The sequence below is a fragment of the Ornithorhynchus anatinus genome, chromosome 12, assembly GCF_004115215.2.
Source record: "Ornithorhynchus anatinus isolate Pmale09 chromosome 12, mOrnAna1.pri.v4, whole genome shotgun sequence".
NCBI classification, from domain to species: Eukaryota; Metazoa; Chordata; class Mammalia; order Monotremata; family Ornithorhynchidae; genus Ornithorhynchus; species Ornithorhynchus anatinus.
In genome coordinates, this window is record NC_041739.1 from 25,971,634 (window position 1) to 25,996,545 (window position 24,912).

The window sequence follows — 24,912 nt, forward strand, 5'->3', positions numbered from 1 at the left end:
GTGTTGGAAAGTTTTTGTTTACGTCAGCCCCCCAGCCACCTTTCGAGACAGGAAGGTGAAATGGGGCTGCTAGGCAAACTGAAGAGAGGTAGAGACCAGCTTCTGCTTGGGCACTCAGGGCTTTCAAAGTGTTCTCCCCTTTCTGCTTCAGCTCATAAATCTCCTACTACAACCCAGCCACACACTTTGCTCCTTTAATACCAGCTTATTCGCTGTACCCTGATCTCATCTATCTCACCGCTGTCCGCTTCGCCATTCACTCCCTGTGGCCCGGAGTCTCCTCCCACTTCATACCCGACAGACCACCGCTCTCCCCGCTTTCTCTATTAAAATCATATCTCCTCCAACCAGCCTCTCTCAAGTAAGCCTCAGTTCCCTTATCCTACTCCCTTCTGATCCTTAAAGGCACAGATCCTGTCTACCCATTATATATACTCTGCCACGTGCTTAATACAGTGCTCTGTCTACCGTAAGCACGCAAGAAATATCCCGGATTAAGAGGGTCTCTCCTGCACTGCAGCAACCTGTGTTCCTGTCGGGCCCAAGAATATGCAGTCAGAAATAAGAACTCTTTAGAGTTTGTCAAGTTGGGCTTTCAGTTCTGAAGGCACCACGCTGGTTCTGAGGGTGTGTCCCTGCCGAGAGTCTGACTCAGTCTGATAAACATTTTTGGAGACAGAGCGGGCTTTGTGGAACTCAAGACCGGCTTGAAACTCAATTCCCCTTTTATCCGGGGTCCACCTAATCGAGTTATGCCCGGAGCTCAGCAAAGAGATGCTCTGGCTTGTGTCTACAGGTAAAGCAATAGTAGCACCCAACATTCATTTATCAGAACAGCATTCAATCTTATTTATTGAGACTTACTGTGTACAGAGCACTATACTAAGTGCTTGGGAAAGTGCACTACAGCAATAAAAAGTAACAATCCCTGCCCACAATGAGCTCACAGTCTAGGAGGGCAGGGACGGGGAGGACAGTCATCAATATAATAAAATTACAGATAAGTGCTGTGGGGCAAGGAGAGGTGGGAAGAGCAAAGGGAGCAAATCAGAGCAAAGCAGAAGGGAATGGGAGATGAGGAAAAATGGGGCTTAGTCTGGGAAGGCCTCTTGGAGGAGATGTGCCTTCAATAAGGCTTTGAAGTAGTGGGAGGGGAGAGGAGAGTAATTGTCTGTCAGATTTGAGGAGGGAGGGCGTTCCAGGCCAGAGGTAGGACAGGGGCTAGGGGTCAGCGGTGAGACAGGCGAGATCGAGGCATAGTGCGAAGGTTAGTACCGGAGAAGCAAGTGTGTGGGTTGGGTTGTAGAAGGAGAGAAGCAAGGTGATGTCGGAGGGAGCGAGATGATGGAATGCTTTAAAGCCAATGGTGAGGAGTTTTTGTTTGATACTGAGGTGGATAGGCAACCACTGGGAATTTTTGAGAAGGCGGGGTGAATGTCCTGGACATTTCTGTAGATAGATGATTCGGGCATCGGAGTCAAGTATAGACTGGAGTGGGGAGTGGTAGGATGTTGGGAGGTCAGAAAGGAGGCTGATGCAGTAATCTAGGTGGGATAGAATGAGTGACTATAGTAACGTGAGACTTTGGGGAAAGAGCACAGGCCTGGAAGTCAGGAGACCTGGCTTTTAAGCCCATCTCCTCCACTTGCTTGCTGTGTGAGCAAGTGACGATGTCTATGTGCCTCAATTTCCTATTTGTAAAACCAGGGATTAAATACCTGTTCTCCTTCCCCCTTAAACTGTGAACCCTATGTGAGAGACGGGCTGTGTCTGATTTCATCATAGTGTTTCTATCCCAGCTTAATACATAAGACAATTATTATTAAAGTCCCTTTCCAACTACCAATTTTTAAACCTTTTCCACATGGAGGTCTAATCTGATCTGGTTATACCAGAGCCACAAATATCGCCATTCACTAAGGCTAGGTCCACACAAGGAAAGAGAAGTGGAGAGCTGAACGAACTATCCACCTTCAGATTCTTGGGCCAAAAGACCTGGAAAAGGAAAAGAGAGTTTTTGACCTGAATTACCCCCTGGGGAAGGTGGGCAAGGAGACCCTGCATGCCTCAATCTTTACTTTCACTTTGCTCGTGGAGACCAGTGTTTCTTACTTTTGCTAAGGTTACAGATTCTTATAAAAACCTCATTACTGATGTCAGTCTTGGGAGCCCTGATGAAAGCATTTTTGAGCTCTTCAAAATTTAGGGAGCACTGTAATGAGACAAAACTTCAAAAACATGAAAGACCAGAATACCAAACCCCTGGGAGAAAACCATCTGTCACACCTCCCAGCCCATTGGACAGAGAGTTACTTTTAGTTTGACCCACCTTGTTTTACAAGAGGTATAATTGCCAGAGGAACCAAGGGTTTTAAAAAAAAAAAAAAAGACAAATCATCTTTTCAGTACAGAGAATTTCCCTTCCTAAATCAGGCTGGAATCACTGACTCCTCCCTGCCCCCTGTCCCCCATCCTCACCCAGCTGGAAACACCCTCACCCTTTCAGAATCCAATTCCTATTATTCATGTAAGTGACCCTAGTTAAGCAGTAGCAAGCTTTTCATGTTCCAATGTGCACGATTCATTTGATATTAAGACCAGGTTGACCAAAATACTGTGTGTGATTAATCAATAGTATTTATAAGGGAAGGATTTATAGAGAAGCAGGGTGGTTCAGTGGAAAGAGCACAGGCTTGGGAATCAGAGGTCATGGGTTCGAATCCTGTCTCTGCCACTTGTCAACTGTATGACTGTGGGCAAGTCACTTAACTTCTCTGGGCCTCAGTTACCTCATCTGTAAAATGGGGATTAAGATTGTGAACCTCACGTGGGACAACCTGATTACCCTGTATCTACCCCAGCGCTTGGAACAGTGCTCTGCACATAGTAAGCGCTTAACAAATACCAACATTATTATTATTATTATTATTATAAGGGGCTCCCTGGGTGGAGAGCACTTTACTAAGCATTTGAGATAGTACAGTATGACTAGGAAATAAAATTCCCTATCCACAATGAGTTTACAGTCTAGAATAAAAAAATTACTCAAGACTATCTGGCTACGATGGAAAAAACCTGCTGATGCCTAGAGACAGATAAAAGTACCCCAAGAAGCTGAAATGACCAGATAGCATAGACTCCTTCTGCAGGCCATGAGTCAAGCTCACACATTCTCGTCCCGGGTTTCAAAAATAAAACTGGGAGCTGACGATGTTCAAAACAATAGTTCTTGTGCTTCTGCTTTGGGGTAAGTAAAAACTATTTATTCATCTTATATCGGGATACTGAATATGATGCTATTACTTCAAGTTGTTGCCCAAGTTTTATTCTTGAACTAAGTAGCTTTAAGTTAAACATGAAAATGAGTAATGTGCTAAAGGATTATTAATGTGGGAGCCAGAGACAGTGCCCGGTGAATGGAAGAGCAACTCCCCCATATCCATGTGCATCTCAGGGACCACACTGACCTCCCCCTCTCTCCCCTCAACTCCAGTCCCTGCTCCACAAATTGGAGGCCTGGGTCTGTGCCAGGGGGAAGGAATAATAATAATAATTGTGGTACTTGTTAAACACTTACTAGGTGCCAGTCACTGTTTTAAGCGCTGGGACGGAAACAAGTTAATCAGGTTGGAACAGTCCCCGTTCCACATGGGGGTCACAGTCTCAATCCCCATTTTACAAAAGAGATAAGTGTGGCAAAGAGATGTAAAGTGACTTGCCCAAGGTCACGCAGCAGACAAGTGGCAGAGCCGGGATTAGAACCCATGACCTTCTGACTCCCAGGCCCGTGCTCTATCCACCACACCATGCTGCTATGCCTGAAAGAGCTGAAACGGAGCCAAAGGGAGGGTCATCGACCCCCACTCCCTCTTCCTGCCTGCTGGCAATCTGGTACGGCAACAGAAAGGACACCAAACCTTCCTGTTCCCCCAATCTCCTCAGTGCCCATCCGCACACTGGGGGCATGGACCCAGAAAGAAAAGAGCTACCAACCCAGGCCAACCCACCCTCTACACACCAAGAGCCTGGGACAAGGAATGCTGATGTCCCATAATCTGCCAGGGACCTGGGACCACACCATAGAGAAGAGGACACTACCATGCCACCTGCCCCCCCCCCCACACACCCCACTGCTCCTAACTCTGGGGGAGTGAGATCCAGATAAGGAAAGGGTCAACAACCTTTCCACCCCACTGTTGGCACACCAAAAGCCTTGGACTGTGCACGGGGGAAAAGGGATGCCAACCTTCCGGTGCCCCCTGCTCCTGCGACACCATAGACCTGCAACTTTGCCAAAGAGCGGGGACCATCCCCCCTGCCCCACCTGCACTCTGGCAGCAAACTAATGGGAGAGTGGCTGACTCCCTCACAATTCCCCCAGCCTTGCAGAAAAAGGGAGCCAAGAACAACGCATGGGGAAAGGGAAGCTGACCACCCAGCCCATCTCCCGTACACTCAGGGCCTGTGACCACACCAGGGTGAAGGACACTGCCCTTGTTTCTTCCCTACTCCCCCCCCAACCCATCACACACTCCAGTGGCCACATTGTTGCCCACTTATGCTTTCCTTCTCGGCACTTGGCGTGCTCCGCACACCTAAACGCTTAATCCTATTCTTATTACCACTACTTCCATTGCACGATAGCTCAAACAACCAATCAGTGTATTTGTTGAAACCCTGGGTGGGACTTGACCATGGAATTTTGAGAGACAAAAGGTGTGGAGTACCCAAGTGTGAGAACCAGAGGGTGACTGGAGAAGATGTAATGGAACAGGTCCCTAACAGAACACCAAAATTTGGCACGTGATTTGGATAAATGAGGATTATGTTCTTTGATTTTCTACTGAGCAATTTGAAAGGATATAGTCAACCTTTCAAAGTGCACGTGTCTCCTCTCAGATGGGGTCAGAATCTAAAATCATAGATTAAGCCTGAGCATAAGAGGGGAAGGGAATGGGGCCTAGTAGGAAGAGCACTGGATTGGGAGTCAGGAGATGGGGGATTTTTGACCGCATATTGTGTGTGCAAAGCACTATTATTAAGCATTTGGGAGAAAACAGAACAACAGAGTTGGTGAGACACATTCCCTTTCCACAACAAATTTACACAATCAACATTGCTGGTCTAATTCCTGATCCATCACTTGCCTTCTACGTGACCTTGGACAGTCACTTAACTTTTATGCGTTTTAGCTGTAAAATGGGGATTAAATATCTGTTCTTCCTCCTACTTTGCCTGAAGCCTACGTTGGACAGGGACCGTGTCCAATCAGATAGTCTTATATCTACCCCAGCACCTGGAACATTGTGCTTAATACCACAATTATTTCTGATATTAAGGGAAGAAAAATCCTAGTTGGAATTTAAATTTATTCATGTAAGCATGCAAGTGTATTCATTACCACTATTCACGCTTTTGGGCACAGAAGTAACATTTCAAGCTGACCCTCTAAGACTCCTCAGTCCAGTAGTGGGGAAAAGTAGTTTCAGGCTATTTTCACCTGTATTAATAAGAATACTTATGCATCTGTTCTAAGCAAAATGCTATGGCAAGCATAGGAAAAAATACATGGTCAGAATTAGGCAGCCCTTCAGCTCACCTCATGCTCATGGCTCGACTTTCTTTCATATTCCCTTTAGTTCAGTTTCTAAGGGGTGCCCAGTACTGTTTTAGTGCCATGCAGAATGACACCTGTGTGACACCTTACTGGTTTTCCCCTCACTTGTTTTTCCCAGGGTTTACCACCACTACTGAAGAAATACCACTCCCAACCTCAGTTTCTTCAACGAAAAGTACTGGGCCAGTGACCAAATCTGGAATCACGAGTGCTGAAACTACAGGAGGTGGTTTGATCTTCTCAGCTAACTTGTCTGTGAATGATCTATCATGTCGGACTATCTGTCAAACTGCTAGAATAAGAAACGATCCTAGCAACGTGCTGCCTTCTAGATTCTCACCCCTCACAAAACTAGCTTTCCAAATACTGTTCTCCTCACACCATTTTCTAGGGCTCCCTCCTGTACACCTGCCCTTGGATAGTTCTAATCCCAGCACTATCACTTTTCTGTTGTGTGACCTGGGGTAAGTCACTTCACCTCTCTATGCCTCCGTTCCCTCAGCAGCAAAATGGACAGTCAATATGTGTTCTCCCTCCAATTTACACTGAGTTCCATGTGGGACCCGAATTTCTCGTATATTCAATAGTATTTATTGAGCGCTTACTATGTGCAGAGCACTGTACTAAGTGCTTGGAATGTACAAATCGGCAACAGATAGAGACGGTCCCTGCTCATTGACGGGCTTACAGTATATTTATCCTAACAGATAGTACTCTGCTTGGCTCCTGGTAAGCACTTAACAAAAAACATAATTAGTATCCTCTTCGTGAGGTGAGAAAGAGAGAAAGCGAGACTTTCATGATCTCTTGCTGGTGGCAGGAGCATGAACCCCTGTTTGTTGGACCATTCCAAACCAGTGCAGGCAAGAGGAAAGAATTCCTTCAGAGCATCAGACCTCTTTCCTTTTCCCCTCACCCATTGGAAACTGGAGTCAGAATACACTTCTGATGGACAAATCTATCTTCCAAACCAATGGGACACCAATCCCATCAATGCTTGGATGACCAATGAATCATCCAAGGGTCTCCGCGTGTTGACGACTGCCATCCAGAAGCAGCACATTAAAGCAGACACACCCAAGTGATACCTCGTTGGTTTTCCCTCACTTGTTTTTCCCAGAGTTTACCACCACTACTGAAGAAATACCACTCGCAACTTCAGTTTCTTCAATGATAAGGCCTGGGCCAGTGACCACGTCTGGAACCACAAGTGCTGAAACTACAGGAGGTGGTTTGATCTTCTCAACTAAGTTGTTTGTGAATGATAGACTATGTCAGACTGTCAAACTGTTGAATAATCAACAGTCCTAGAAACATGCTGCCCTCTAGATCCTCGCCCCTCATGAAACTAGCTTTCCAAATGTGCTCTTTTTCTACATGACCTTCTGGGGCTTCCTCCTGTACAGATGCCCTTGGACTCCATGTGGTTCCTGTCTCCCTTTGTCCAAAGTCTCCCTTCTCTGCTGCCCCTGCCATCTAACCTACATATTGGGGGGGGGGGGGGGTTGCCTTTGTTGGCCGCTAAATCTAAGAATTGTCATGCAGGTGGTCGTGTCTGTTGCATGAGAAGCAGCATGATCTAGTGAATAGAACACAGGTCTGGGAGTCAGAGGACCTGGGTTCTAATCCCACTTCTGCCACTTGTCTGCTGTGTGATTTTGAGCAAGTCACTATACCTCTCTATGCCTCAATTTCATCAGCAAAATGGACATTCAATACCCATTTTCCCTATTTACACTGTGAGTACCACAAGGGAACTGAATGTCCCATATATCTACCATAACGCATAGTACAATGCTTGCCTCCTGTTAAGCACCTAACAAAAACCATAATTATTATTAACCTCATGAAGAAGAGAGACACACAGAGAGACTTTCCTGATCACTTCCTGGTGGCTAGAACCTGAACTCTGTTTGTTGGACCATTCCAAAAGCAGTGCAGACAAGAGGAAAGAATTCCTTCGGACCATCAGGCCAATTTCCCTTTCCCCTCTCCCACTGGAAATCGGAGTCAGATAACACTTCCGATCGACAAATCTATCCTCCAAACCTATGGGCCACAGGTCTCATCGGTGGTCTCAGAGATATCCAAGAGATTCTGCACATTGATGGCTGTAATCCAGAGATAGAACTTAAAAACAACACACCCGAGTGACACCTTACTAGTTTTCCCCTCATGTGTTTTTCCAGGGTTTACCACCATCACTGAAGAAACACCACACACAATTTCAGCTTCTCCAGTGACAACTACTGGGCCAGTGACAACGTCTGGAACCACAAATGCTGAAACTACAGGAGGTAGTTTGACCTTTTTGATTAACTTGTTTGTGAATAATAACAATTGCATTATTTGTTAAGCACTTACTCTATGTCAGACCCTGTAGTAAGCACTGGGGTAGATACAAGTAGGGTTGGACACAGTCTCTGTTCCAGATGGCGCTCAAGTCTCAAATCTCAAATAGAGAAGCAGCGTGGCTCAGTGGAAAGAGCACGGGCTTTGGAGTCAGAGTTTATGGGTTCGAATCCCGGCTCGGCCACTTGTCTGCTGTGTGACTTTGGGCAAGTCACTTAACTTCTCTGTGCCTCAGTTACCTCATCTGTAAAATGGGGATTAAGACTGTGAGCCCCAAGTGGGACAACCTGATTCCCCTGTGTCTACCCCAGCGCTTAGAACAGTGCTCGGCACATAGTAAGCGCTTAACAAATACCAACATTAACATTATTATCTCCAATTTTACAGATGAGGGAACTGAGGCACAGAGAAGTGAAGTGACTTGTCCGAGATCACACACGGCAGGCACGTGGCAGAGCTGGGATTAGAACTCATGACCTTCTGGCTCCCAGGCCCGTGCTCTACTCACTATGCCGTGCTGCTTCTCCGTGAATGATCTATTGTGTCACACTACCTATCAAACTGTCGATTAATCAATAATCCTAGCAATATGCTGCCTTCCACAAAATGAGCTTTCCAAATGTACTCTCTTTCCACATCACCCTCTAGGAGTTCCTCCTGTATCCTTGCCCTTGGAATATCCCCATGTGATCCTGTCTCCCTCTCTTCAAAATCTCCTCTCCCTGCTAACCAACCAATGTATGAAGTGGTTTTTTTTTCCTCTACTGGCTGCTAAACCTAAGAATTGTCATGTAGATGGTGGTGTCTGTTGCATAAGAAGCAACGTGGCCTAATGAAGAGAGTTCTTCCCACTAGGCCACACTGTTTCCCACTCGTGCGTTCCTTCCCAGTACTTAATGTGCTCTGCACACCGTAAATGTTTAGTAAATACTATTCCTACAATTACTACTAACACTGCACAATAGCTCGATCCTCCCTTAAACAAGCAAATGTTTTATTTGTTGAAACACTGGATGGGACTTGACCCTTGAGATATGTGAGACCAAAGGTGTGGTGTGTACCAGCGAGAGAACCAGTGTGCCCCTAAAACAATACCAAAACTTGACATGTGAGTTGGGAAAATGAGGGTGATGATGTTCTTTTTTTTTTTCTACTGAGGGATTTGAAAGGATAATCAATATTTCTTCCTGCACTTGCCTCCTCTCAGATGGAGTCAGAATCTAAAATCATAGATTACAACCCTGAGCATAAAAAGGGAAAGGAATGAGGCCTAGTGGAAAGAGAACTGGATTGGGACTCAGGAGACCGGGGATTTTTTGAGGGCATACTGTATGTGCACAGCACTGTACTAGATACTGTGGAGAGTAAAAAAAAAACAAAACAAAACCAGAGGTGGTGAAATACTTTCCCTTCCCATAGTGAGTTTACACAATCAACACCATTGGTCTGATACCAGATCCACTACTTGTCTGCCATATAACCTTGGACATTCACTCAACTATCCTATGTCTTAGCTGTAAAATGGGGATTAAATGCCTGTTCTTCCTCCCACTTCACCTGAACCCCACTTAGGACAGGGACTGCATCCAGATAGTCTTGTATCTACCCCAGCACTTGGAACATTGTGCTTAAATACCACAATTATTATTTCTATTATTAAGGAAAAAAATCCTAGTTGGAATTTAAATTTATTCAAGTGAGCATGCACGTGTATTCAGTACCATTATTCATCATAGAAAAGATGCAACACTTCAAACTGACCCTCTATGTCTTCCCCATTACTACTCTGAGGAAAGTAGCTTCAGGCTATTTTCCCCAGCATTAATAATAGTACTTGTGCATCTATCCTAAGCCATTCTACGTAGCAAGGACCAGGAAAAAATACATGGTCAGAATTAGGCAGCCCCACCTCACGTTGGGCTCACGCCTCTTCTTTCTCTCTTTCGTATTCATATTCCCTTTAGTTTGGTTTCTAGTAGAGCCCAGTACAGTTTTAGGGGCATGCAGATTGACACTGGTGTGACCCCTCACTGGTTTTTCCCCTCAAATGTTTTACCCAGGAATTACTTCTACCACTGAAGAAATAGCACTCACAACTTCAACAACTATGGGGCCTGTGACCACGTCTGGAACCACGAGTCCTGAAACTACAAGAGGTGGTTTGATCTTCTCAACTAACTTGTTTGTGAATGATCGATCATGTCAGTGTATCTGTCCAACTGCTAGAATTAACAACAATCATAGAAACGTGCTACCTTCCGTACCGTAAACCCTCTCACAAAACTAGCTCAAATGTGCTCTCTCTCCAAATCAAAGTCTAGGTTTCCTCCTTTACCAAAGTCTCCTCTCTCTCCTGCCTTCCAACAGATATATGGAGGCTTTTTTCCCCTTCGTTGGCTGATAAACCTAAGAACTGTCGAGCAGGTGGTGGTGTCTATTGCATGAGAAGCAGCAAGACCTAGTGCATAGAGCACAGGCCTGAGCGTCAGAGGCCCTGGGTTCTAATATCACCTCTGTCACTTCTCTGTTGTGTGACTTTGAGCGAGTCACTATAACTCTCTATGCCTTGGTTCCCTCATCAGCAAAATGGACATTCAATACCCATTCTCCCTCCGATTTACACTGTGAGTCGCATGAGGGACACGAATGTCTCATATATCTACCCTAAAGTATAGTGCAATGCTTGACACCTAGTAATCACTTAACAAAAAACATAATTATTATTATCCTCATGAGGATGGGGGGGAGAGAGAGAAGGGGGGGAAGGGAGAGAGAAGGGGGGGAAGGGAGAGAGAAGGGGGGGAAGGGAGAGAGAAGGGGGAGGAAGGGAGAGAGAAGGGGGAGGAAGGGAGAGAGAAGGGGGAGGAAGGGAGAGAGAAGGGGGAGGAAGGGAGAGAGAAGGGGGAGGAAGGGAGAGAGAAGGGGGGGAAGGGAGAGAGAAGGGGGGGGAAGGGAGAGAGAAGGGGGGGGAAGGGAGAGAGAAGGGGGGGGAAGGGAGAGAGAAGGGGGGGGAAGGGAGAGAGAAGGGAGGGGAAGGGAGAGAGAAGGGGGAAGGAGAGAGAAGGGGGGAAGGGAGAGAGAAGGGGGGAAGGGAGAGAGAAGGGGGGGAAGGAGAGAGAAGGGGGGGAAGGGAGAGAGAAGGGGGGGAAGGAGAGAGAAGGGGGGAAGGAGAGAGAAGGGGGGGAAGGGAGAGAGAGGGGGGGGAAGGGAGAGAGAGGGGGGGAAGGGAGAGAGAAGGGGGGAAGGAGAAAAGGGGGGGAAGGAGAAGGGAGGGGGGAAGGGAGAGAGAGGGGAAGGAGAGAGAAGGGGGAAGGAGAGAGAGGGGGGAAGGGAGAGAGAAGGGGGGAAGGGAGAGAGAAGGGGGGGAAGGGAGAGAGAAGGGGGGGAAGGGAGAGAGAAGGGGGGAGGGAGAGAGAAGGGGGGGAAGGGAGAGAGAAGGGGGGGAAGGAGAGAGAAGGGGGGGAAGGGAGAGAGAAGGGGGGGGGAAGGGAGAGAGAAGGGGGGGGAAGGGAGAGAGAAGGGGGGGAAGGAGAGAGAAGGGGGGGAAGGGAGAGAGAAGGGGGGGAAGGAGAGAGAAGGGGGGGAAGGGAGAGAGAAGGGGGGGAAGGAGAGGAAGGGGGGAAGGAGAGAGAAGGGGGGAAGGGAGTGAGAAGGGGGGAAGGAAGAGAGAAGGGGGGAAGGGAGAGAGAAGGGGGGAAGGGAGAGAGAAGGGGGGGGAAGGGGAGAGAAGAAGGGGGGGAAGGGAGAGAAGGGGGGGAAGGGAGAGAAGGGGGGGAAGGAGAGAGGGGGGGAAGGGGAGGGGGGGAAGGGAGGGGGGAAGGGAGAGAGAAGGGGGGAAGGGAGAGAGAAGGGGGAAGGGAGGGGGGGAAGGGAGAGAGAAGGGGGAAGGGAGAGAGAAGGGGGAAGGGAGAGAAGGGGGGGAAGGAGAGAAGGGGGGGAAGGAGAGAGAAGGGGGGGAAGGAGAGAGAAGGGGGGAAGGGAGAGAGAAGGGGGAAGGGAGAGAGAAGGGGAGAAGGGAGAGAGAAGGGGGAAGGGAGAGAGAAGGGGGAAGGAGAGAGAAGGGGGGGAAGGGAGAGAGAAGGGGGGAAGGGAGAGAGAAGGGGGGAAGGGAGAGAGAAGGGGGGGAAGGGAGAGAGAAGGGGGGAAGGGAGAGAGAAGGGGGGGAAGGGGAGAGAGAAGGGGGGAAGGGAGAGAGAAGGGGGGAAGGGAGAGAGAAGGGGGGAAGGAGAGAGAAGGGGGAAGGGAGAGAGAAGGGGGGAAGGGAGAGAGAAGGGGGGAAGGGAGAGAGAGGGGGGAAGGGAGAGAGAAGGGGGGAAGGGAGAGAGAAGGGGGGAAGGGAGAGAGAAGGGGGGAAGGAGAGAAGGGGGAAGGGAGAGAAGGGGGGGAAGGAGAGAGAAGGGGGGGAAGGAGAGAGAAGGGGGGGGGGGAAGGAGAGAGAGGGGGGAAGGGAGAGAGAAGGGGGGAAGGGAGAGAAGGGGGGAAGGGAGAGAGAAGGGGGAGTGGGGGGGAGAGAGACTTTCATGATCTCTTGCTGGTGGCAGGAGCATGGAACTCTGTTTGTTGGACCATTCCAAATGCAGTGTAGGCAAGAGGAAAGAATTCCTTCAGAGTAATCAGGCCACTTTCCCCTTCCCCCTCGCCTACTGGAAACTGCAGTCAGAATACGCTTCTGATCGACAAATCTATTTCCCAAACCAATGGGCCACAAGCCCCATCACTGATCTCAGAGTCATCCAAGGGCCTCTGCGTGTTGATGACCTCAGTCCAGGGGCCGCACATAAAAACAACACACCCGGGAGACACCGCGTTGGTTTCCACTTGTTTTTCCCAGGGCTCATCAACACTATTGAAGAAATACCACTCACAACTTCAACTTCTCCAACAACTACTGGGCCAGGGACCACGTCTGGAACCACGAGTGCTGAAACTACAGGAGGTAGTTTGATCTTCTCTGCTACTTGTTTGTGAATGATCGAACATGCCAGATTAACTGTCAAACTGTTGAATAAGCAACAGTCCTAGAAACATGCTGCCTTCCAGATCCTCGCCCCTCACAAAACTAGCTTTCCAAATGTGCTGTCTTTCTACAACACCTCACAGGGCTTCCTCCTGTACACTTGCCCTTGGAACATCCCTATGTGATATTGTCTCCCTTTTACCAAAATCTCCTCTCTCTCCTGCCCCTGCCAACTAACCTACATATGCAGTTTTCTTTGCCTTTGTTGACTGCTAAACCTAAAAACTGTCACGCAGGTGGTGGTGCCTGTTGCATGAGAAGGAGCATGACCTAGTGAATAAAGCATGGACCTGGGAATCAGAGGCTCTGGGTTCTAATCCCACCTCTTCCATTTGTCTGTGGTGTGACCTTGGGGAAGTCACTTGGCCTCTCTATGCCTCAGTTCCCTCATTAGCAAAATGGACATTTACTATCTATTCTCCTTCCTAGTTACATTGTCAGTCCTAATATCTCAATTAATCTACCCTAGTGTTTACTTGGCACCTATTAAGCACTTAAAAACTACAATAGTTATTAAACTCATGAGGAGAGAGAGAGAAATGTAAAATATACTATAGTAATTATTATTAATTTTCATAATCTCTTCTTGGTGGCTAGAGCATGGCCTCTGTTGGACTACAAGCAATGCAGGAAAGAGAAAAGAATTCCTTCAGAACATCAAGCCACTTTCCCCTTCCCCTCTCCCATTGGAAACTGGTGACAGAATATTCTTCTGACCCACAGATTTATCTATCAAATCAACAGGCCACAAGCCTCATCAGTGGTCTCAGAGTTATTCAAGAGTCTCTGCTTGTTAATGGCCGTAGTCAAGAGGCACATAAAAACAACACACCCGGGTGACACCTCACTGGTTTTCCCTCACTTGTTTTCCCCAGGACTTACCCCCATCGCTGAAGAAATGCCACTCACAACTTCAGCTTCTCCAGTGTTAACTACTGGGCCAGTGACCACATCTGGATCCACGAAAGTTGAAACTACAGGAGGTGGTTTGATATTCTCAACTAACTTATTTGTGAATGATCTATCATGTTGGACTACCTATCAAACTGTCGAATAAGCAACAGTCCTAGCAGTGTGCTGCTTTCCAGATCCTCACCCCTCTCACAAAACTGGCTCTGCAAATGTGCTCTCTTTCCAAATGACCTTCTAGGACTTTCTCCTGTACACTTGCCCTGGGAACATCCCATGTGATCATGTCTCCCTCTCACCAAAATTTCCTAATCCTCTTGCCTCTGCTATCCTACTACATATGGAGTTCTTTTTCCCTTTGTTGGCTGCCAAACCCAGGAACTGTCATGCAGGTGGTAGTGTCTGCTGCACGTGAAGCATTGCGGTTTAGTGAATACAGCACAGGCTCAGTAGTCAGAGGCCCTGGGTTCTAATCCCAGCTCTGCCACTTGTGCATTGTGTTACCTTGGCCAAGTTCTTCACCTGTCTGTGCCTCAGTTCCCTCATCAGCAAAACAGACAATACCTGTTTTCTCTCCAATTTATACCCTGAGCTCCATGTGGGACCCAAATTTCTCATATCTATTCTAATGCTTAGTACAGTTCTTGGCACATAGTAAGCTCTTAAAAACCATAATTATAATTATCCTCATGATACTGTGTGGAAGGAGGCAATGGTAAACGACTTCCATATTTTTACCAAGGAAACTCTATGGATCCACTATCATAATAGTGGGGCACTTTGGGAGAGATGTGTCCATCGAGTCGCTAGAGGTTGGAAACAATTGACAGCATAGACAAGACATGAAGATATACACACACACGTGTGTGTGCATACATATATATGTGTGTGTACATATGTACATATGTATATGTATATATATTATATATATGTATTCATATGTGTTCTCTCTTTCTCCATATATATATATATATATATATATATATATATATATGGAGAGAGAGAGAGAGTGTGTTAAAGAACTGGATGGGCAACCACTGAAGGGTCTTGAACAGTGAGAAAATGTAGACTGAACATTTTTTAGAAAAATGATCTGAGAAGCATGCTGTAAGCACTCAAATGTCACGGGGAAGCAGCGTGGCTCAGTGGAAAGAGCCTGGGCTTGGGAGTTAGAGGTCATGGGTTCGACTCCCAGGTTCTTCCACTTGTCAGCTGTGTGACTGTGGGCAAGTCACTTAACTTCTCGGTGCCTCAGTTACCTCATCTGTAAAATGGAGATTAACTGTGAGCCTTACGTGGGACAACCTGATTACCCTGTATCTACCCCAGCGCTTAGAACAGTGCTCTGCACATAGTAAGCACTTAACAAATACCAACATTATTATTTGAAAAATGTTCCAAAACTATACACTAGGAGAACCTTGTGGAATTATTTTCCTTAAAATATAAATTATGCACCAGTCAGAGAAATGAATCAAAGACAAAAAAAAAATTATAAGCAGCAAACTTTTAGATGAGCTGTGATCTATTTCAATAAACATTTTCAAATGAAAGGTTCCTTTTTGATTGTGAGCCCCCCAGAGAGACAGGAACCATACCTAATTTGTGGGATTTTTTTTTTGTTTTTTTTTTTAAACTATTTAATGGTACTTGTTAAGCACTTGCCATGTGACAAGCAGCGCACAAAGTGCCATATGGGGCTCAAATTTAAGTCCAAGGGAGTCGGGTTTAAATCCACATTTTACAGATTTGGTAACAGGCATAGAGAAGAGAACTGACAAGCATAAGGTTACCCAGCAAACAGTTGGTAGAGCCAGAATTAAAACCCAGGTCCTCTGACTTTTGGGCTCAAGTTCTTCCCACTAGGCCGCACTGATTCCCACTTGTGCATTCCTCCCCCGCATTTAATGTGTTCTGCACACAGTAAATCCTTAAATAGTATTCCTACTACTACAAACACTCACAATAGCTCAATCCTCCCTCAAACAACCAAGCACTGTATTTGTCAAAACACTGGGTGGGACTTGACCATTGTGGTATGTGAGGCAAAAGCTGTGGAGTGCATATGTGAGAGAACCAGAGGGTGACTAGGGAAGACAAATTGACATGTGATTTGGGAAAGTGAGGAATGTTATGTTCTTTGATTTTTTTTACTGAGGGATTAGAAAGGATAGTCAACATTTCTCCTTGTACTTGTTGCCTCTCAGATAGGGTCAGAATCTAAAATCATAGATTAAGCCCTGAGTATAAGAAGGGAAAGAAACGGGACCTAGTGGAAACTGGTTTGGGACTCAGGATATTGGGATTTTTGAGTGCATACTGTATGTGCAGAGCACTTGTGAGAGCACAATACAACAGAGTTGGTGAGACACTTTCCCTTGCCACAGAGAGTTTACACAATCAACATCATTGGTCTAATCCCAAATCTACCACACTTGACCTCTATGTGACCTTGGGCAGTGACTTCACTTTCCTGTATTTTTGCTGTAAAATACAGATTAAAGTAATTGTTCTTCTTCCCACTTCTCCTGAGCCCCATGTGACATGGAGCTTTATATTAGCAGGCAAGTGTATTCAGAACCACTATTCACACTTTTTGGAACAGATGTAACATTTCAAGCTGACCCTCTAAGTCTTCCCCTCCACTAGTATAAGGAAAAGAGTTTCAGGCTCTTTTCACCAGCATTAAGAATAGTATTTAATGTGTCTATTCTAAGCATAATGCCATAGGAAGCACCAGGAAGAAAAAAAAGTCGGTCAGAATTACACAGCCCTTCTTCACACTGTGTTTATGTTCTTCTTTCTCTCTTTCATTTGTATTTCTTTTAGTTTGGTTTATAGTTAGGCCCAGCACAGTTTTAGTGGCATGCAGAATGACACCTATGTGACACCTCACTGGTTTTTCCCAGGAATGACCTCCACCACGGAAGAAATACCACTCACAACTTCAACTTCTCCAATGACAACGAATGGGCAAGTAGCCATGTCTGGATCCGAGAATGCTGAAACTACAGGAGGTGGGTTGATCTACTCGACCAACTTGTTTGCGAATGATCTATTGTGTCAGACCATCTGTCAAACTGCTAGAACGAGCAACAATCTTAGCAACGTGCTGCCTTCCAGATCGTCGCCCCTCTCACAAAACTAGCTTTCCAAATGTGTTCTCTTCTCACATCACTTCCAGGGGTTCCTTCTTTACACTTGCCCTTGGAACATCCCCATGTGATCCTATCTCTCCCTCTCCAAAATCTCCTCTCCCTCCTGCCATCCAATATATATATATATATATGCAAAAAACTCTATGTATATACATGGAAGTTTTTTGCCCCCTTATGTCGGCTGCTAAAACTACAAATTGTCACGCAGGTGGTTGTGTCTGTTGCATGAGAAGCAGCGTGGCCTAGTGAATAGAGCACAGGCCTAGGAGTCAGAGACACACACTTCTGTAGTCTCTTTTTGGTGACTAGAGCAGGGACTCTGTTGTACCATTCCAGAAGCAGTGCAGGCAAGAGGAAAGAATTCCTTCAGAACATTAGGCCACTTTCCCTTTCCCCTCTACCATTGAAAATTGGTCAGAATACACTTCTAATCAGCAAATTCCTCTTCCAATCCAACAGGCCACAAGCCCCATCAGTGGTCTCCGAGTTAATCAAAGAGCCTCTGCATGTTAATGACTGCAGTCGAGGCAAATAAAAAACACACCTGAGTGATTATGAATCACTTCTCAGACAGAGTGCTGTACAAGCCCCAAAAGAACCCAGGTTCTGTACCAGCTCGATCCCAGGGAAACACTCGGTCAATCAGTGACATTTATTGAGCACTTACTGTGTGTAGAATACTGTGCTAAGCACTTTGGAGGAAGTTCCAGGCCAGAGGTGGGCAAGGGGACTGCTGTAAAATAGACAAGTTCATTGAGTAGGTTGGCATTAGAGCAGCAGCATGGCTCAGTGGAAAGAGCCTGGGCTTGGGAGTCCGAGGTCATGGGTTCGAATGCCGGCTCTGCCACTTGTCAGCTGTGTGACTGTGGGCAAGTCACTTCACTTCTCTGTGCCTCAGTTCCCTCATCTGTAAAATGGGGATTAACTGTGAGCCTCACGTGGGACAACCATATGACCCTGTATCTACTCCAGTGCTTAGAACAGTGCTCTGCACATAGTAAGCGCTTAACAAATACCAACATTATCATTATTATTATTATTAGAAGGGCAAAGTGTGTGGACTGGGTTGTAGTAGGAAATCAGAGAGGTAAGATAGGAGGGGGCAAGATGACTGAGTGCTCTAATGCCCACTATCCATTTTTTTTTGTCAGTGGCTTTTTGACCTGAATAGCTTTAAACCCATATGTAATTTAGTTTTGTAGACAAAGCCAGGTCTGTCTGATTTGATGATCAAGTATCTTCCCCAGCACATGCTAAGTGCTTAATAAATGAAGTGATACTGTCAGTGGAAGCTCCCCTCATAATGGTCATAAAGAGGGGGCATATTTGGCCTTAGAATTGCACGTTTTCTGTTCATTGCCCACAGTATGAGTATTCCTTTCCAGGTTGAGAAGTTTTCGGTTTTCTAAGATCTAAGGAATTTTAACTTTTGAACAAAATATTATAAAAAGAATCAACCACACTTTTAGGCATTTACAGCTGGAATGTGCTTTAAAAAAAAAAAAAAGTCCCTTAAAAGAAAAATTGGAAAACGCTCATAGATTGAATTTGTTGTCCTGTTGCTTGGCAGTTCCATTTGTTTCACTTCTTTACAATTCACCGTGTGCTTTCTTTCTCTTCAGTCATTTTAATCATCGGTTCTGTTCTGGCAATTGGTACCATCTTCCTGTTGATCCTTTGTGCCATAGCACAGGTAAGACTGCAACTTTTAGTAGGGTGTGTTATGCATTTTCTTTTTTTCTCCCAAATTCACATTTCCAGTTGAATTTGTCATAGCTCAGCAAACATAAAACACAGAACATCCCTTGCTCACCCACTTTGTACCTCTCCCTCCGTATGCCTCTGAGGAGAGTGGAGACACCTACATAGCTCTCCAGTCCTTTAAGGCTGCCCCAATCACGTTCACACGAACAACTCTGTTTAGCCAGAATACAGAGGCCCACAGGCAACCACAAGTTCTCTAAAGCCCAGACTGGTTTTGCGCTTATTTTTACGAGCTGTTACTCCACAGACCCATTTAGTTACATGTAAAATAGACAAGGGGTGCTTCACTAGGACTATAGTTCTTTCTGTTGCTCTTATACTAAGGTGAACCCACTGCCAAAGAAAAATCTCAACACAAAATTTGAAAAACCACACCATTTAAGCCTTCTCAGCTCAGCCCTGGTTCTCTGAGTTCTTCAGGGTTCATCAACTCCAGGTGGCTGGGTGGGAAGAGGGAAGAGTCTTAGATGGCCAGCAGGAAATCAAGACTGAACTTCAGCGCAATATATACATGTCTCCCTGCTTCAGATCCAGCGTGGCTCAGTGGAAAGATCCCAGGCTAGGGAGTCAGAGGTCATGGGTTCGATTCCCAGATCTACCATTTAGCTGTGTGACTGTGGGCAAGTCACTTCACTTCTCTGTGCCTCAGTTCCCTCATCTGTAAAATGGGGATTGACTGTGAGCCTCACGTGGGACAACCTGATTACCCTGTATCTACCCCAACGCTTAGAACAGTGCTCTGCACAATGTAGCACTTAATAAATACCAACATTATTCCTTCGACTGGTGAAGAGTAGCTGTGCTGCCCAGATAATAATAATATTGGTATTTGTTAAGTGCTTACTATGTGCAGAGCACTGTTCTAAGCGCTGAGGTAGATACAGGGTAATCAGGTTGTCCCACGTGAGGCTCACAGTCTTCATCCCCATTTGACAGATGAGGTAACTGAGGAACCGAGAAGGGAAGTGACTTTCCCACAGTCACACAGTTGACAAGTGGCAGAGCTGGGATTCGAACCCATGATCTCTGACTCCCAAGCCCGGGTTCTTTCCACTGAGTCACACAATCTTCCCTACCCACACAGACCTGACAACTACATCTCATTAGGCTTACTTCATTGCTCTCTTTCTGTTTGTCTTCTGGCCCAGTCGGCACTTTTCTGCTATCAAATTTACGTAAAGAACAGGCTGCTTAATATTTAATAAAAACTCCTGACACCTCACTGGAGAGATGAATTAACCCATTCCACCTGTCCCCGAGTGAGGCATCGCCACAGATCCCTCCAAGTTCTGATTCCCACACCATGCTGCTTTCTGGGTGTTCTAGGCATTATTTACAAAAGCTGGCTTCAAGTAGAATTTCTGCATTTTCCTGTGGACAACTGCTCTGCACGCTGTATGCGTTCAATAAATATGACTGATGAAAATCCTCATATCAATCATTGTTTCATCAGTAAATAAAGGGTAGAGAACAAGATCATTCAAAAAATTCAAGAAGGTTGTAGAAGACAAAAAGGGCTTCTAAGTCTTGATTCAAGCATTTACCACTTCTTTTTATTTGTGGTCAATATTACACTACAGGGAATCAGTCAATTTTCAGTAAACAAGGAATCTTAATAGTAACTGGGTCTCTTCACAATGTTAATGAGCTATTGATGAAAGTGACACAATCCTGTTATGGTCTTGAAAAAACTTTTAAAATCACTGGAGGAGTCATACAACCAGTTCAGAGCTGCATTATGTAACTATAGTCCCCAATTCTTCCATCGTGTTGTTTTATTTAAGGATTTGGATAATCAATCCCATTCTGGCAGCCCTGTTCCAATTGTAAGATTCCATACATCCCCAGAATGCCCCTTTAAGGCCAGTCTATTAACCATCAGAAAGGACAGCTTTATACCAACATGGAAGAAGTATTAAAAAAACAAAAAACTTGGTTCATTAGTCAGATGTTTAAATCTAACAAAGACTATGTTTTATTTTCCCTGTAAATGATAGAAGATGCCTTCACAAACATATACAACACATCTCACATAAGACAACATGGCTGATTCTGCTGGAAATTGGAAGATTGACTGGGAAAGTACGGTGTTACTTGAACCTTCACATATATGATCTGCCTCATCTGCAACAGACAAGTGGACCTGTCCTTTATGGCTGACTCTTTGATCTTTGTGTTAGAGAATGCGTAATTTATCTTGGTAAAAAAAAAATGAACTCAAGTATTAGTAGGGCGATTCCCATAATGCAGTGCTGGTTTAAGGGGCAACTGTGGGAAAACATAATTCACTAGTAAGGTTGAGAATTTACTCCAAGTGAAAACCAATCTATAGTCACAGTGATGCTTGTGAAACAACTGAGGGTCACGAATGTTCCTTTAATAATCTGTAAAGCTATGTGGTTTGTCTAACGATGAAAAATCCAATGATTACATTGGATTTCTGCATTGCTTGTTATAAATACATGTAAAATCTCAACTTCTACAAGTATTTTTAGTCGTTCAATATTTTTGATGAAATAAAATAGAAATAGTGGTAAAACACCAACACACCTGAATTACTTCACTAAATGAATCGCATTAAATGACCCAAGAATGAAATTAATTTAAAATTATATTTTTTTCTGGATTAAATGAAGGAAAAAGTTTTGGGGCCGAGAAAGCATGAGCAAGTTCTGCCCCTTAGAGAATGCCTTCCATTATAAACATGCAGTTTTCCTTGAGCAGAAGCTTGGTCCTTTTTGGCATATTTTTATTAGAATAATATTCAAAAAATATTTTTAGATATTATAGCTATAAAACTTTGTGATCCCTATAAATAGGGATTATTGTTTACTCCAAATTATTAAGTCTTATGCTTCAGGAGGTTTCTAGGAGGACGGTGGCTGCCCATTTCATTAACTGGGCTTGGCAAAGGGATAATGCTTGTACATCTAGATTATCTATAGTGAGTCCTGAAATTCCACTGGGCTGTAACCTCAGTATGGGCAGGGAACATGTCTACCATCTCAGTTGTACTGTATTCTCCCTGGCACTTAGTACAGCATGCTGCACGTAACTGCTCAATAAATACCACTGATTGAAAAGAGAGACTCTTGGCTGTGGGGAAGGGTGTTTCCCACCTCATTATGGCATTGGAAAATCCTTATTGCACTTTTTAGATGAATGTGGAATTCGGGTGCTCCTGCGGATAATCTTCTTGCTTCCTTCTCAGCCTGTGACCAGCAGAAGTGTAGCCTAAAAACACACAAGGCAGAGGCCCAGGCAAACCTGTTTTTGTTGGGGAGAGGGGTGTGGGAGTGGGGAGGTGGGGTTGATGGTATTTGTTAAGTACCAACTATGTGTCAAACAGTCTAAGTGTTGGGGTAGGTAACAAGTTAATTAGATTGGACACAGTCCCTACATGGACCTCACAGTCTAAGTAGGTGGGAGAACACGAATTTAATCTCCATTTTATAGCCAGGGAAAATGAGGCACGGAGAAGTTAAGTGACTTGCCCAAGGCCACCAAGCAAGCAATTCACAGAGCCAAGACTACAACCAGGCTCATGCTCCTTCCACTAGGCCAGGCTGCTTCTAAGAGCTGTTGGATCCTCATAATGTGCAAGTGATTAAACTCTGCCTCAGATTCCTTCACTGTTAAGGAGACTGTAATATTTCCTTCAAAGTACTGGGACATTCTATTTCTCTGTCAGAAATAACACATTGATTTATAACAACTACATGCTTTTTCTCCCTGACCAATTAGGGGAATTATTAGCAAGGGGAGACTAAATGCGCTCACTGCCGACCTCTTTCCTAAATCCTTTTTCTGTCCTGGAACTCCCTCCCCAGATTACCACTGTCCCCACCTTCAAAATCTTAAAATCACATCTCCCCCGGCCAGGGCCCATAACCTGTTCACTGCACTAGATGGAAACTTGGAAGTCTCTGTCCCAAGATGGGGATCCACCCATCACCCCAGAGATACATGGAGAATTGCACAAAATTTGAACGCATGGCATCACCGAGCTTACACTGAAGGTCGACTGTGTACAAAGCATGCTAAGCACTTGGATCATACAAGAGAAGAGGTCAGGGACCATATCTAAAGAAGCTGAGAGCCTAGCAGGGAAGACAGACACTAAAATATATGAGAGGGAATATTAGAATATGTAAGAATTTATGTAAGTGTTAAAACAGGATGATGGGCGTCCTTAAGTGTTTATATGGCATGTAAGGTCACAGTGTCAGTTAAGGGTGTATGTGGGTGGGGGTGGTTAAATACACGCATGCCTGGTGTTACATGGAGTTACCCATGTCTCCTTGTCTGGTGTGTGGGCAGGCCGTTAATGGACACCCTTATTAGAATGCCTGTGGGATGCTGCTACTGGAGACAAATAGACTATTGCCAAGTTTCCTTATCTCATAAAACGCATGCCTGCTGAGAGTGGTTGTGGCCAAAAAAGGCATGACATTGCAAAAATAACTCGGGCAGCTGTGAAAGTGGCCCGTCTTCTTCCAGCCCAATAATGGACAAAAGTTATAGACCTGCAGCTGAGACACCAGAAGTCTGCTCCTGAAATAGGAAGATAAAATATTTACTTACTGTCAGATGAAATTCATATGGCATGTACTAGATAATTTATTCTCCCTATCCAGATAAAAAATTTTGAATTCACTTGGAGCTCCAGAAGTAATAAGGCCGAAAAGAATATAAACGGTGCTATCAGCACGACCCAGACCAACAAATTGGGTAGCCCACTTCTGTCTCTGATGGTAACTAGATGATTCTCAGAGGAACGGGAAGTCATTGGACAGTGCAATAGAACAGGGGTGAATAGTGAGGGGAGTTGCTGCTTGATAACTAGAACTGGCCGATCCAGAATCACCTCCATTCTACACGTCTTCATTGTTTAAGGAACTTACGCTGTCTTTTTATAATAATAAATTATGGTATTTGAGTGCTTACTATGTGCCAGGCATTGGGCTTAGTGCTGGGGTAAATACAATGTAAGCAGATTGGACATAGTCCTTGCCAGTCAATTGTATTAATTGAGTACTACTACATGCAGAGCCCTGCACCAGTGTCTGGGAGAGTACGACAATAAACAGACACACTGGGGCTCAGAGTTCATGGGTCAAAGCATGAACAAAGGCATGACCTGAGGGAAGTCTCTATACTAGGTTCTGTTGGCAGGCATAAAAGATATCAGAAAAGCTCTCTATGGCCCCAGATTAGTCCTAGTCATTAAAAAAAAAGACAGACTCTCTCGCAGGGAGATGATTATTTCCTCACACCAGGAATCGTCGATCAGCACATACGTTTTTACGGAATCAATGTTCAATCGGTCAGTCCATAAGCTATTATTGAATGATACATTTTGAAGGTGCAAAACTGACTTAAAGAATTGGGGGGCAGAGGGCTCCGTCGACGGGGAAGGAGTCGTCGACGGGGAAGGAGTCGTCGACGGGGAAGGAGTCGTCGACGGGGAAGGAGTCGTCGACGGGGAAGGAGTCGTCGACGGGGAAGGAGTCGTCGACGGGGAAGGAGTCGTCGACGGGGAAGGAGTCGTCGACGGGGAAGGAGTCGTCGACGGGGAAGGAGTCGTCGACGGGGAAGGAGTCGTCGACGGGGACGGAGGTCGTCGACGGGGAAGGAGTCGTCGACGGGGAAGGAGTCGTCGACGGGGAAGGAGTCGTCGACGGGGAAGGAGTCGTCGACGGGGAAGGAGTCGTCGACGGGGAAGAGTCTCGACGGGGAAGGAGTCGTCGACGGGGAAGGAGTCGTCGACGGGGAAGGAGTCGTCGACGGGGAAGGAGTCGTCGACGGGGAAGGAGTCGTCGACGGGGAAGGAGTCGTCGACGGGGAAGGAGTCGTCGACGGGGAAGGAGTCGTCGACGGGGAAGGAGTCGTCGACGGGGAAGGAGTCGTCGACGGGGAAGGAGTCGTCGACGGGGAAGGAGTCGTCGACGGGGAAGCTAAGCAATTATTTGCCTGCTCACATGTTAGTCAGTGCCCTGCGGTAACCTCTTGTGTCTGAAATCCTCATATTGGCTATTTCAAAGTTGGGTGCCGAGAACCTTCTTTTCCTGTGTTTGTCACTAATGACTTGCAGC

General features: G+C 45.7%; 1 protein-coding gene across 2 annotated transcripts; it reads left to right on the plus strand.

Moving 5' to 3' along the window:
• Nucleotides 1–3,166: 3,166 nt before the first annotated feature.
• Nucleotides 3,167–21,372, plus strand: LOC114815439 (transcription initiation factor TFIID subunit 12-like). 2 transcript variants are annotated; one of them, XM_029076428.1, is made up of 10 exons: nt 3,167–3,247; nt 5,736–5,843; nt 6,738–6,845; nt 7,807–7,914; nt 10,030–10,125; nt 12,801–12,905; nt 13,862–13,969; nt 16,805–16,912; nt 18,676–18,746; nt 20,815–21,372. In XM_029076428.1, exons 1-10 carry the CDS (start codon nt 3,211–3,213, stop codon nt 20,851–20,853), a joined length of 888 nt encoding a protein of 295 aa, XP_028932261.1. In that variant the 5' UTR covers nt 3,167–3,210; the 3' UTR covers nt 20,854–21,372. The 2 variants fall into 2 exon arrangements, with proteins under 2 accessions (XP_028932261.1, XP_028932262.1); XM_029076429.1 differs by having other exon boundaries at nt 20,818–21,372.
• Nucleotides 21,373–24,912: the final 3,540 nt, after the last annotated feature.